The sequence below is a fragment of the Rhopilema esculentum genome, unplaced genomic scaffold (genome assembly GCF_057945365.1).
Source record: "Rhopilema esculentum isolate cy_ngs unplaced genomic scaffold, ASM5794536v1 HiC_scaffold_27, whole genome shotgun sequence".
NCBI lineage: Eukaryota > Metazoa > Cnidaria > Scyphozoa > Rhizostomeae > Rhizostomatidae > Rhopilema > Rhopilema esculentum.
In genome coordinates, this window is record NW_028300838.1 from 662,970 (window position 1) to 675,482 (window position 12,513).

Consider the following 12,513-nt stretch of genomic DNA (forward strand, 5'->3'; position numbering starts at 1 on the left):
ATTTCTTCAAAATCTTCATAAGAATTAGTCCTACCTGTACTACTTCCTTCTGAGTTACAGGGTTGCAACGTTTTGTCAAAATTTGCACTGCTTTTCTGGCTTGATGACAATATTTCAGAATCTGGGCTAGTGTAAATAACTGATCTTTTTGTAGGCGCATATGCTACTGAGTCTAGTAACGATCTTTTATATAAATTTGATCCATTATCCGGAGTTTGGTTGATCATTTCAGTTGTGTTGATTTTGCTTTGTGGTGCCTTGCTAAAGCTCCCCGAAGTATTGACCTCTGCATGTTTTTTTCTTATTTGGGAGGAAGAACCATTATCATGAAACGATCTACTTGCAGTGCTTGGAGTTGCAAATGTTCTTGAACCTGGTGTTGCAAATGTTCTTTTCGATGTGGAAGACATTCTGCATTGCAATATTCTTTATTACTTTGATATGTAACTTGGAGAATGATTGGCTGATACTAGAAATGAAAGTATAGGAGGAGAATGAATGCTTCTCTCCAACAAGTATTCTCTCTATTTCTTATAATAACGGTAACATTTCATCTTTACTTACAGATTGTCTTTTTAGGCCTACCAAAAAGTTTGGAGTGCAATAAAATTCTTGCAACGTCACTAAATTAAAAGCCTTCATTCTTGATCACATTCTATGCAAAATGTTTGTAAACAAGAAATAGTAACAAAGCTAAATTTTTTGATTATACAGATCACAAAGCATTTTTCAACTTACCTATCCTACAGCTGACGACATTAAAAAATCCCGCCAGTACATCTGCCTCGTTATCAACTGCTCCTTCGTGGCGCTCCTTAATCAAATTACCTGAGCCACTCGGTGGTTAGCAAGAACATGAAAACACAGGAGGAAAATTTGCATAAAAAAGGAGGCAAAACCGAACACTTCGCTTTTATCAAAGCTGAAGTAGAAATTGATGTTGAGACAGTAAAGAAATTATCCACTTTTGTAACAGATGAAGAATACAAAAACACAATTAATTCCTTTTTTCCCAAATGTTGTAAATTACCAATGATGCTCAAAATAAATTACAGGGATAAAGCTAATACACAACAAAACTAAAAATCTTCTTTAAAATTCGCTAAAAATTCACCTTTATTTGGGTTTAATAAATGGTCCGCACCGCGAAAATTAAATTGCTATCGAAAAATTGGAATAGCTGTATCATAGTAGCTTTCAGTTGATATCATTTGAATAAATCGCAGATGTATGATGGAAAGGCAAGCTTCAAGCGGGATCAGTATTTTGACAAGAATAGGGCCTAGGGTGGGATGGAAGCACACAAAAAACGACAACAAAGGGGAAACCTAGCAGCTTAAACAGCTAAAGATGCCAGAAAAAACAACTTTGCGAACACAAGACTAAAATCTGTCAGTCCAGCAGCCAGCATAAAAATCGAGCATAGCTTTTTCTAATGGGGGTAAAATGTACATAATTGGAAACCCATCGTGTACCAAATGGAACCAACACCTTTCTACAAGAATACTAAGCTGGCAAAAGGTGAATAAACAACAATATACATGTTGATATTAATCATTAAACTTGCAACGAATTTACATTATAATACAATGATGAAATGGATAACTATACACCGTGTATGAAAACGTTAAAGTCAGGTAAAACTACAGGGGCGTCCAATACGGGCAGTGAATCTTGCTTTACTTGGGAGGGGATGTGTGTTTTTGAATGTAACGAAAATTGCTCCATCAAACTTTGTTTTAACTCATCTATATGGTATTTTCTAGTCAAAATGGTATTTCTTTTTCTCGTTTGAAACGAATTGTTAGTTTTGATAAATTTATCGAATGCAAAATAGCCCTGATATTTTGAGCTGGAACCACCCATGTACAACGAGAAATAAATACAGAACACTTAAAGGCATACCACTCTAGAAATGACAGGCATGGAAAACGCCTGTAGGGATAAAATGAATTTATACACCAAACAACAAGTAAACCACCCAATAAGTAACAGTAATGTATCTTGAGTTTGGACTTTTTTCTATTTTTGTGAAATTCCAATTTCTGTTTTTCTACAAGAACCTTGAAATATCAAAGGCTTCTTACAACAGAAAAATTCCCCCACAATTTGCCCCACAATTTGCCTGGTTTTTAAAGTAATTCCTTTGTATCTTCTACTTTATATTACTTGGAGTACATAATTATCTTCGTTTTCAAAAGAGAAGACAAAGAAGGTTGGTTCAGCAAATGCTGACAATATCCTTTTTAGTGTCTGGAGATATGTATGCATGAAAGTGTAATGTGAATCAAGCCATTTGTCCTTTCTTTCGATATTCCTGAAACAAGGCAAAAACGATTCTAAGAAAACTGGTATTCTGAAGGTGAACATCTTACAAAATATCAACACTTCTTATTATTATACTATACACAATCATTTCTGATGATGACACTGTGCGGCCTTTTGACATCAAGCAAATATCCTACAATGCCTGCCAAAAGTCTTGGCACACTAACGTCAGTTTTCAAGGCCAAACTCGGCGATTCCCCTTCCTCCCTATTAACAATGTTTGTTTACTACAAAAAACGTAGGAGATCAGGAAGTACGTTTTTCCCTCTTACTGGTATAATGTTTGTCTATACTATCAACATTGTTTGGGGGGGGGGGGGGGAAGCGGTGCGAAAGTAGAAGTATTCAGAAAATAAACTGAAAGTATGAAACACAGCGCAAATTGTCGAATGTTTCAAGTACTTTTGGCAGGCATTGTAGACTTAAAAAGAATTCTTCGCAGAAAGCTAATATACGGCCGTAGAAATCCCAAGATAACATCACAAATTGAAATACTCCAATAAGCAGCATTTTAGATTGAAAGCTATACAGATTCTTTCAAGTTTGTTTTTTCTATTTTGGTTTTCAAGTTCTACCTTAACATTCTTAAAGTCCCTACTTTAAGTTGAATATTGTTGTCACTATTAAAGTTTATCAAAATGAGATATCGGATTGGTACTATCGGTTCTAGCAGTCTAATGACCAACAGCGATTAATCATGTATATTGACAACAGCTAAAATATCTCCATACCTTTTAAACACAGGCATTGAGGCTCATTTTCTGCCTCTAGAGCTTCTCCGTCTTGTCTTTGAACCAGATGAGCCGTCACTCGCGCAATCTTCTTCAATCTGTTTACTACCGGTGTCCTAAAATATATAATATTACTTGTTACAACCATAAAAAACGTTATCATTGTGAAAATACAAAGATATTGGTAAATCATAGCAATGGAATACAAATTAGCAGGGCAATTTGATATTTTTTAGTTAGCAGGAAGGCGAAAAATCTTAGTTCAATCGATTTATTCCGAAAAGGAAAAAGAAGAATGGCTAAAATGGCGATCCAATGGAATGACTAAAATGGCGATTAGCAGAGCTAATTTAATAAGGGTGCGGTAGTAGTGTGATTTCACATGGGTTTATATTATAGCTTATTCTTAGCTGACTTTGATGCTTTAGGAGCATTTAGAGGAGTTCGAAGTTTGCGTTTTTTTCATGAAAGGGTTGTGGAGTATAATTTCACAGCAGGATTTAATTCACAGTTCTTACTGGACTTAAGTATAGACTCGGCTCTGTAAGTAAGTTATTTTTCTCTTTCCCTCGCACACCTCAAGATCCCGAGGTAGGAATGGTGCATCGTCTCTCTGGTGGGACAGAGTGAGCCTTTTTTGTCCATTCCTTGCCAAGAATTCAGAGTTGTTTGGCAACTTGATTTGATAAGGGATGGCAAATTATGAGCTAGCTATTTAAAATTCAAGAACTTCTCTTGTTAGTGTTGCTTCCCCGATTAAGAAATTAACTTGAAGACAAGAACCATTGACATAGAACATAAAAATAATATGATAAAGATAAACATAAAAATAGGTCACATAAAAGTGTTTTCGAAACTACAAAACGAAAAAACATCCCAGAATTATGTTTTATGCAAAGCAACTAAAATAATTATAACGTACATCAGGAAGCTTTTCTGTAAACAAAACTGCATCTTTTGACTTGGCATCAACAATTTCCTCTGCCTCTTTTTGTTCTACAGCTGTCTGCAGTGTTACATTTGCTTCCATTACTGTAGCAGGCCTCTCATCAGTCATCATCTGAACGCCATCAGTAGCTGCCTTCTCTTCGTTCTTAGCTTCAGGCTTGCTTTCTACGGGCTTTTCCTGTGGTTCTAATTCTTCGCTATCTTCTTCTGCATCCAGACTCAACATCAATTGTTTGAACTACAATAGCAATGGAAAGGTTCGAAAAGAATGAAATAAGTAACAACCCAAAGTAAAAAATTACAAACTTGGTGCAATGGGTTGATTCATCTCAACGTATTTGCATGAGGCTAACATTAAACGACTCAAAAGTCCGAGACTGTAAACAAACAACAGCATCCAATAGAAGCATCCATGTCTTCAGCTTAATATGCAATTCTTTTTCAAAATAAAAGCCAAGCAGATGATGATGCAAAAGTTAGTAGCGATTTGTGTAACATGATGCAAAGAGCTTCGCAAGCGGTACTTCAGAAAGGGTAGCGCGTGTTACATAGGATATTTGTTCAATCTGTACCGGTAACACATGAGGATTGAGGGTAGACACTTCCTTTTGTAGCTGTTTTTAGGCTCCTTTACGCTAACACAGTATCCCTATTTGCTGCTTGATGGATGAGCAGTGAGCATAAGTGTCGTTCTATCAAAAAACTAGTGATATTTCAGCAGGCATTCTTACCTCTATGTAGTAATTGATCATTTCTTCCTTTTCTAGTGCGTCTTTATGGAACATTAGCTGTTTGAAGTGCGAGTTGAAGTGGACATCTCCTCGCCTTGTCATTGTTTTGTCATACAGTTTCGATGGCTCTGATGGTGAATACTTCTGGCATTTACTATGATGTAAGAGGGACCATAAGATATTTAATTTTGCATAAGACGCCAATTAGATGAACTTTTAAATGGACAAAAATTGTTTGAAAATCTTTTCTTTACCATCAACATCACAATTTAAAATGTTATATACATTTATATGGTAGGTGGTTAAAATGCAGTGATCTCTGCCAAATTCAAGGCAGTGACATCAAAGTCTTTGGAGGCCACAGAAATCTAAAAGCAACACCTGTCCTCGTGAAAAAGTTCAGACTATAGCTTTTGCGATCCAGCTGCTGAAGTCTTAGTTCAATCCAGATGGAGATGAAGAAAAGGCCTAACTATCCAATGGTTAAAGCTGCTGTCCTACCACTTGTGGGCAACAACGTCCTTACAAATTCAATGTCAATACTTCGTTTAACAAAACCCTAAAATGCAACCTCTCTCATCAGCCATACGACTGATTTACCAGTGGCTTCATAAACATTAAAAGTTCGGATACCTCTAATTTTCTTAATGGGTTTTAAAGAGGCCCAATTACTCCTGTTGCTCACAACCGCTAGCTACTATATACACAGTCAACACTTGATATATCGAACTTCAAGGCAAGATAAAATTAATTTCCATCAAGAAGAGTTCGAATCATCAAAACTTTGCCTTGAAGAGACAATTATGAAAGAAAGAATTGTGATCAAATAAGAAGAAAACCGATTGATAAGGTAGCCGAATTATCGGACGTTGAGCGTATTATCTAATTCGTAAATCTTTATCATTGTTAAAAATAAATACTGTGAAGTGGCATACCTGTCAGCAAAGCCATACAGTTGTTTTAAATGCTGTTTTAACTCCAACAACAGCATGCAAGAAAACGAGTCCCGGACAACTTCTTCCAGTTTCTTCAGATCCATCTCTGCACCTGTGGTAAAAAGCGTGTTTTGAACTGTAAAGCAAGAAATTTGTAACTTCAACAGTGACTTTACTTAGAAGTTGTACGGCCCAATACAACTAACAACATATTTGGAAACAACAGTCAATGTCACCATCATTGGCTCAATGCTTTCCATGCCACGGGAAATCCAACGGTTTTAACAAAACTACGCATTGGAAGCTTGGGGTCTACAGAGCTTATCAAATATCTGCTGAAATCATCTTTTAAATCTTACTGTTAATAAACAGTTTAATGCTACCCCTATTCACAAAGGAGCAGTATTGTAAGAGCCAGAAAAAGAGCTATACCCAGGGAACCGAACACCGTCCCTGTCTGTTGTACAGCTCAGCACAATCTTACAACAAATAATCGTAGTTTTGATTCCCGGTAACAGTTTCAATATCATACAGTAACAAACCTCCAAGCCTTTCGGCATCTTCAAGATCTTCTTCATCTTCCATCGCATGAGACGGAGATTTTCCTTTACCCTTTCCTTTTCTTGCTGGGAAAAACACCTAAAAATATGCAGTTTTTTTTAGAAAATTGTAATTTTTTATGTAGGAATGAGCCAATTCTTTGTTAAGATATTGAGAAACATACTGGAATTTGGCTATCATAGTCAGCGTTATTGAACGGCAAACATAAAAATCAAACAGTATCATTGGAAATAATAGCTCCAATAAACAAACAAAAATGTTTATTCTATATGGATCAATTGACAAAAAGAAGCATTACAACGTAGGCCTATCGAGTTTATACACTTAATTGAACTCGTTTGTTTTGATTTCGCAGTTACATTACTACTCGATCTAGTAACATTGTTGACAGCTGTCTGACCTGAAATATGGTAGGTCGCTTTAAAACTGAGAATGGCAACCAAAGAAAAAGCCTTTTTTGTTAAGCAACTTCAAGTTGCAAAGCACTGGAAGGTCTCCTGACCCGCGAACGTCTCCTGACAAGGGGCAACACTAGAAGGCCATGCCACAAAACTGAATAAGATTTATCAATCTCAGTCATAATCAAGGCTTTCAATGATGAATGTAAATAGGAAAAATGAAAATGAATGAAAAAAGAGAGCGTACTTCTTTGAAATTCTGAAGGTACCCAGCCCCTGTCACTGACACAACCATGTCGCAATGATGCATAACAAACAAGGGTTCTTCCTGAGTGACGTAAGGCAGGTATGCAAGGTTTTCGGCCAGGTAATAGAGGAAGTCGATTTCATTTTTCTGAAATTAATAAATAATAGAAGGCATTTTGAAAGAATTTGGTATATACAGTCAGGTAAAATCTAGCTTACATCAGTATCTGTTCGCACTTACTAAAATTCATTAAGGTATTCATTAAGGCACTTATAAACAATGATAAACTGTCAAGACTATTTACCCAACAGAGAAAAACTCGTGGGACATACATGGTAAGTAAAAGAGTAAAAATAAAAATTCAGCAATAGAATATGTCAAATTAGTCGTCCTAACGCTTCTATGACATATAGTCTTATGTACTGATAAAGATTCCAATTATCGGAGTTGGGCACAATGCTAGTGAGTGGTAACAAGGAATAGAAAAAATGTGATTGGGCTCGCAAAACCCTAGGAGCAAAACTGCCATTGTATCACAAGCCTACCACAAAAGAAACGAGTAACATAAGGACAAAATTAGAAGCTGTTTAGGCATCAGTTTCCTTAAAATGGTTAGCTTTTGAACACAAAACTAAAGTGAACTACCTGGTCGTCAAATTGTTTGAGCATCGTTTGCAATAACGGTCTTCTGTACTGTTTATTTGGCCTAACCATGGAATAAACATGACTTGTAAAGGCACTTCTCGGATCTCCCTCTCGGAATCCTTGTAAATAGCCTCCATTAGTCTGCAAAAACACGAAAGTCGTTGTATAGTGTTTTACATTTGAATAAATTAAACAGTCTTCAAAGTTAACGTTTTCTGTCGAAACAACTATGCATCCATATTTCTTCAAAGGCAAAGAAGATCATAGGTTACGTGGTAGAAGCCATTTCAACACTGAAATTATAAAGCGGATAGACAAAACTCACACATTGAATCAGTTTCTGTAGCTGGTACGAGAGTTTTATTCCTTGTACGGCTTTCATCTATGGTTAAAATGAAAATAAAATCACAATACGATAAAAGAAGGAATCAGTTACACAATGACACAACCCTCTAACATCTTGAATATCGAAGAAACTGACGAAATAACGAAGAAAGGAAATTCGTAAAACTGAAGACTTGAAGAAAAATCATTTATTGCTGATTTTTGCCCACAAATATTACCCTAGGGGCATCTGTCGCATGAGAGCTAAGCTTGAAAATAAAACTTAATATGCAGGAAAAGGAAATAAGTTTAACGCCTTTTGAGAATAGGATTTGAGATCAGAGAGTCTATCCCTCAAGATATGACGGGTAATGAAAACAATTTTAGACCAGTAAAAAGTTCCTAACTAGTGTTAAGTATCTCAAAATATTTTCAGCAAAAATTGAGCATTAAAAGACATTAATTAGTCAAGCGATGCAATGATGAAAAGGGTACATACATGAATGAAAGCAGCATGTCGCTTGTGAATATCCGCTAGAGCTTGTTCTGCTTTGGCCCTTATCATCTTGTCGTCATCAGTTCCAGCAGCAATCAAATACGGAACACACTAAACGCAAGCAGGGATTTATCAAAACAATGACCTGAGTAATTCCATTTTCAAAGGTGCTCATTGGTAATGTTTCTATCTAGAGTATTTCGGAGTGAAATAAAACTGCTACTTGGCAATGAAACTGTATGTTATAAATTCAGTCAGGGAATTCAATAAATCTAGCATAACATTAGCAGTCCAGTTATCTTTTAATGCATAGTGGGTTACATAAGTTAAAACATACCTAATTGCTAGAACGATAAAGTATTAATGGTGATTTTGAAGAAAGGGGAAGGGGAACACCTTGTTCAAATGTAAGGCCTGTTTTATAAGCTGTCAGACAAAGGAATTATTTTTTCTCTTTTGAACAAAAAGAAACTTGTAAATCAACATTTGGTTTTCTTAGATCTCTAACAATCACAAAGTAACGATAAAAATATGGTTACCAGCTCAATATCAATGTTTTTTCGAAACATTTATAGCTCAAAAAAGAGGGATATTCAATTTGTCATTTGCTTATTGGGAGCGGCTTCAAAATGTGTACAAATGTATATGTATACTTTGTGAGAGGACAAGTCGCCAAAACATTTACCTGTGCTGGATGAATCAGGCCTTGCCTCAAAATAAGACCAATGACTTGAACTGCAGCAAGTCTCACCATTGCATCAGCATTGAAGAACGTGTCAAGGATGCTCTTTAGCATGACTTGCATAAAAGCACTCGTCGTTCTAATGATGGAGGGAAAGACGATAAGCATCACCCTCTAACTGGCAATGGTTCATTTAAATACTTCTGATAAACATAGGAAATCTAAACACTATTTTTTGCATTATTAGCGATTTAATATTTGCAGAGCTGGCAAATATCCATAAGGATTGGCTCTTAAACCAGTGTCTGCAAGGCGTAGGTCGGGACTACCAGAGCATGCAACGTTTCATGGAATGCTGAAAATAATGTTTCAGCCCTTTATTCATCTATTAGAAGTAATTTCTGCACTTGTTGATTTTCTTTTTAAGATTGATCCTCGTAAGTCAACAAACGCAAGAGTAACAATAAAGACGAAACATCGTTCACGATGTGCGTTTTGAATCAAATAATATATACACAGAAAGTTCAAAGAATAGCTCTGTCTTCTAACCGAAGTCTTAGAATGGATCTGTCTTCCAACATAGCCTTAATAAGCTCTTAGATTAGACTACCATCTCATTCAGAAAATAACAAAAGACGGATGAAGAGCAATGATTATGCTCACGACTCAAAAAGGAGCGGTTAACATAAAGCGAATTTAGACTAATTATAGTATATCAACCGACCCTGCCTGTGTATCTCCAAACTCCTTTATATTTCCATCTTCTTCTTTAACTTTTTGCTTCTTGAGCTTCTTCTTGCGGCCTTAATAAAAAAAATTAGTGATAAATATTCTTTCCGGTCCGAACAATCAAGCTAATATTTGGAAAATTATGGTTAGTAATTAGCAATTAATAGTTTTCTAATGCACATTTGGCGACGTATTGCAATAATGGAAGTTGGTCGAGGTAAGGGATATCAAGTTATTTATAGCAAAAAGTAGCATCCAATTTTTTTTACCTTCTGATTGAGTCATTCTGGCCTCCTCTTCCATCAAATGATTCTGCAAGCTTTTCAACAACATACACTTTCCTCTCGCTGATTGATACTGGTCTGACAGTATCTGTTGGTACAAACTTTTGCAGTCGTTCCGTAATAGATATTCTGGCTTTGTCATACACACAAAACCTGAAAAAAGCAATTTGAATATTTCTCAATTGTCGATTAAGAGAAACCTATATACATAGCAAATAAAAACATAACGCGGAAAAAGATAAAGCAATGATCACGTTTGAAATCTATACTTGTCCAAGAGTAATATCTGGGTTCTGAATCCACGCATACTAACCGTACTGATACAGCCCACTCTTGACACATAAAACGGTTGCATAATCCATAATTTCACTTTGATTTTTTACGAAAAATTGTTACACAGTGGAAATCAGATTGAACTTTTGGAATACATTATAGATAAATGGCCATATAAATCTGAATACATAGATCTCTAGAGCATGAAGAATAAATATTTTCATTTCTGCTTCTTATGAGAAAGAGCTTTTTTTAAAGGGAGATAACATGACATAAAATAAAAACAAAACACGCTCTTACCGACAGCCATAATTGCTTTTAATCTAACTTCTTGATCAGAATGCTTTGCAAAAAATAAGCAAGTTTCCAAAACCTTCAAACTCACAGGTCCCTAGAAAAAGGAATATAAGTCAAATGCTGAAAAAATTCTATATTGAACATTGGAAATTTGTAGCAGCATTGTGTCAAAATACCATTTAAATGTCGAGCAATACAATGTAAAAAAAGTTTGAAGGAAGAATGAAAGAAGATTTGATTGCTATTAGCTTGCCAAAATTTTCTGAATATTTCCTAAATGTAATGCAACAAAAATATTGCCGGTAAATTTTGACTAGTTGAGATGGAAGAACAAAAAGTGCTAAAAAGATGAGAAATATAAGAGTTCTAAAAATCACCTTCTTTTCTTCTTCCATGTGCCTGTCAAAATCGAAATGCTTGCAGAGCAGGCCAGCGATAAATAAAGACCTTAGAAGAGCAGGCCGGGTTGCCGCGAACTTGGCACTTTGCTTATTGTCACTGAGGTCTTTCTTTGATTTCTCTAAAAACACTGCAACGAATTCACAGAAATGATTCACTAACTTGGAGAGGAATGGCTCATTGCCCTGGGCGCATTTCGTTCAAGGTTTTCATATTCAACGATCCTCAAACAGGATCGTTTCAAAAAAAACGTTTCAGGCTCGTCTATACGTATCATGGTACAAATCAATTGTTCAGGTCACAAAAGACGCTGCAAAAAGCGAGTCTCTGCAAATAACCCAAACAATAATGAAATTTTAAATGATAACGATAATGGGAACAATGACTTGCAGCCGTAAAGCTCTAGACAATTGTCTACGGTGTCATTCTTATTAGCGCCGCTCTTCGAGGATTCAGTGTTTAAAATTTGAAACTACAATATCACGATGACAACGTTTGAAGAACCTTCAAGAAATTAACAACAGTTTACTTACCATGGAATTTTTCAAAGCAGTCCAAAACAAATTTGTAATTTCGCGTGACTTGGTTAACAACGGCATCTAAACAGCTGATACAACTTTGAACGATCTGTGTTCAGGAAAGAAGTTATATAATTACTAATTATAAACAGGGAAGTCTAGATAAACAATAAAAGTAAAAGATCAAATACTTTCTTGAAATACCAAAAAACCAGAAATTCTAATTTATGAAAATTCATTAATTCAATGACACGAGTTTATAGATTTTTGCAACTTTTTATTAAAACATACTTAAATTAAAATGCATAAGCCCTAATTTTGAGTGGGAGAGGGATGTGATGTCACACTTCATACCTTACCCGTTTTTCTCTTATACATTGATCTCAAAAGTTTTGCGTCGTGCCACTAAACTCCACTTTTACATCAATTTTCGAGCGGTGTCGCTAGGTAATCCTGAAGCCAGCAAACACCTCATGTACGGTTAGTTTCTGGGCACGAGTAAATATTATGCTCCACTACTTACATTTTGTCCCTGTTTGATGATCAATTTCATCAGGTCTTCCTCTAGATCAGCAAGGAACTTTGGATTCGGATGATCAACCAACGGGATTACGTTCTCCAAAATTCTGGCAACATTCTGGATGATTAGCGCATCGCCTTGAGTCTTTACGAAAGAAAGAAGAGTATGATTTTAAATGAACAATTTCAAAAATATGAAAAAATAGCGACACGCTAGTATACTTAATTTTAAATGTACTTTGAAATGGCTTTCTTTCAAAGAACGCGTTCATTGAAGGCTGGGGTAGAGAGGTGTTTTCGCGATACTTTAACTGTAGCTAAATTTACATCGTGACACCTTATGCATATACACGTAAATCCCTTTTCAGAAATTTAGGTCAGAAAAATTAAAAAGATTGAGAAATTCTATAATCTATTTTATCAGTTTTTAATCAATAACTAATCGGCTAAAAGTTATAAAGATATTCA

General features: G+C 35.7%; 1 protein-coding gene across 2 annotated transcripts in view; it reads right to left on the bottom strand.

Annotated features, from left to right (window-relative positions):
• Positions 1–984: 984 nt before the first annotated feature.
• The window catches only part of LOC135695052 (nipped-B-like protein), a 32,751-nt gene continuing 21,222 nt past the window's right edge, over positions 985–12,513 (bottom strand). For both annotated transcript variants that reach the window (XM_065213997.2, XM_065213996.2), the window contains exons 29-45: positions 12,050–12,190; positions 11,542–11,635; positions 10,987–11,138; positions 10,613–10,703; positions 10,025–10,192; positions 9,751–9,829; positions 9,030–9,165; positions 8,348–8,455; positions 7,850–7,906; positions 7,525–7,665; positions 6,880–7,026; positions 6,216–6,312; positions 5,674–5,785; positions 4,739–4,892; positions 3,982–4,245; positions 3,060–3,175; positions 985–2,317 (exon numbers count right to left, since the gene is read on the bottom strand). In XM_065213997.2, the coding sequence (XP_065070069.2) occupies positions 3,083–3,175; positions 3,982–4,245; positions 4,739–4,892; positions 5,674–5,785; positions 6,216–6,312; positions 6,880–7,026; positions 7,525–7,665; positions 7,850–7,906; positions 8,348–8,455; positions 9,030–9,165; positions 9,751–9,829; positions 10,025–10,192; positions 10,613–10,703; positions 10,987–11,138; positions 11,542–11,635; positions 12,050–12,190 (2,034 nt within the window). In that variant the 3' untranslated portion in view covers positions 985–2,317; positions 3,060–3,082. The remainder of the gene's footprint in view (positions 2,318–3,059; positions 3,176–3,981; positions 4,246–4,738; positions 4,893–5,673; positions 5,786–6,215; positions 6,313–6,879; positions 7,027–7,524; positions 7,666–7,849; positions 7,907–8,347; positions 8,456–9,029; positions 9,166–9,750; positions 9,830–10,024; positions 10,193–10,612; positions 10,704–10,986; positions 11,139–11,541; positions 11,636–12,049; positions 12,191–12,513) is intronic.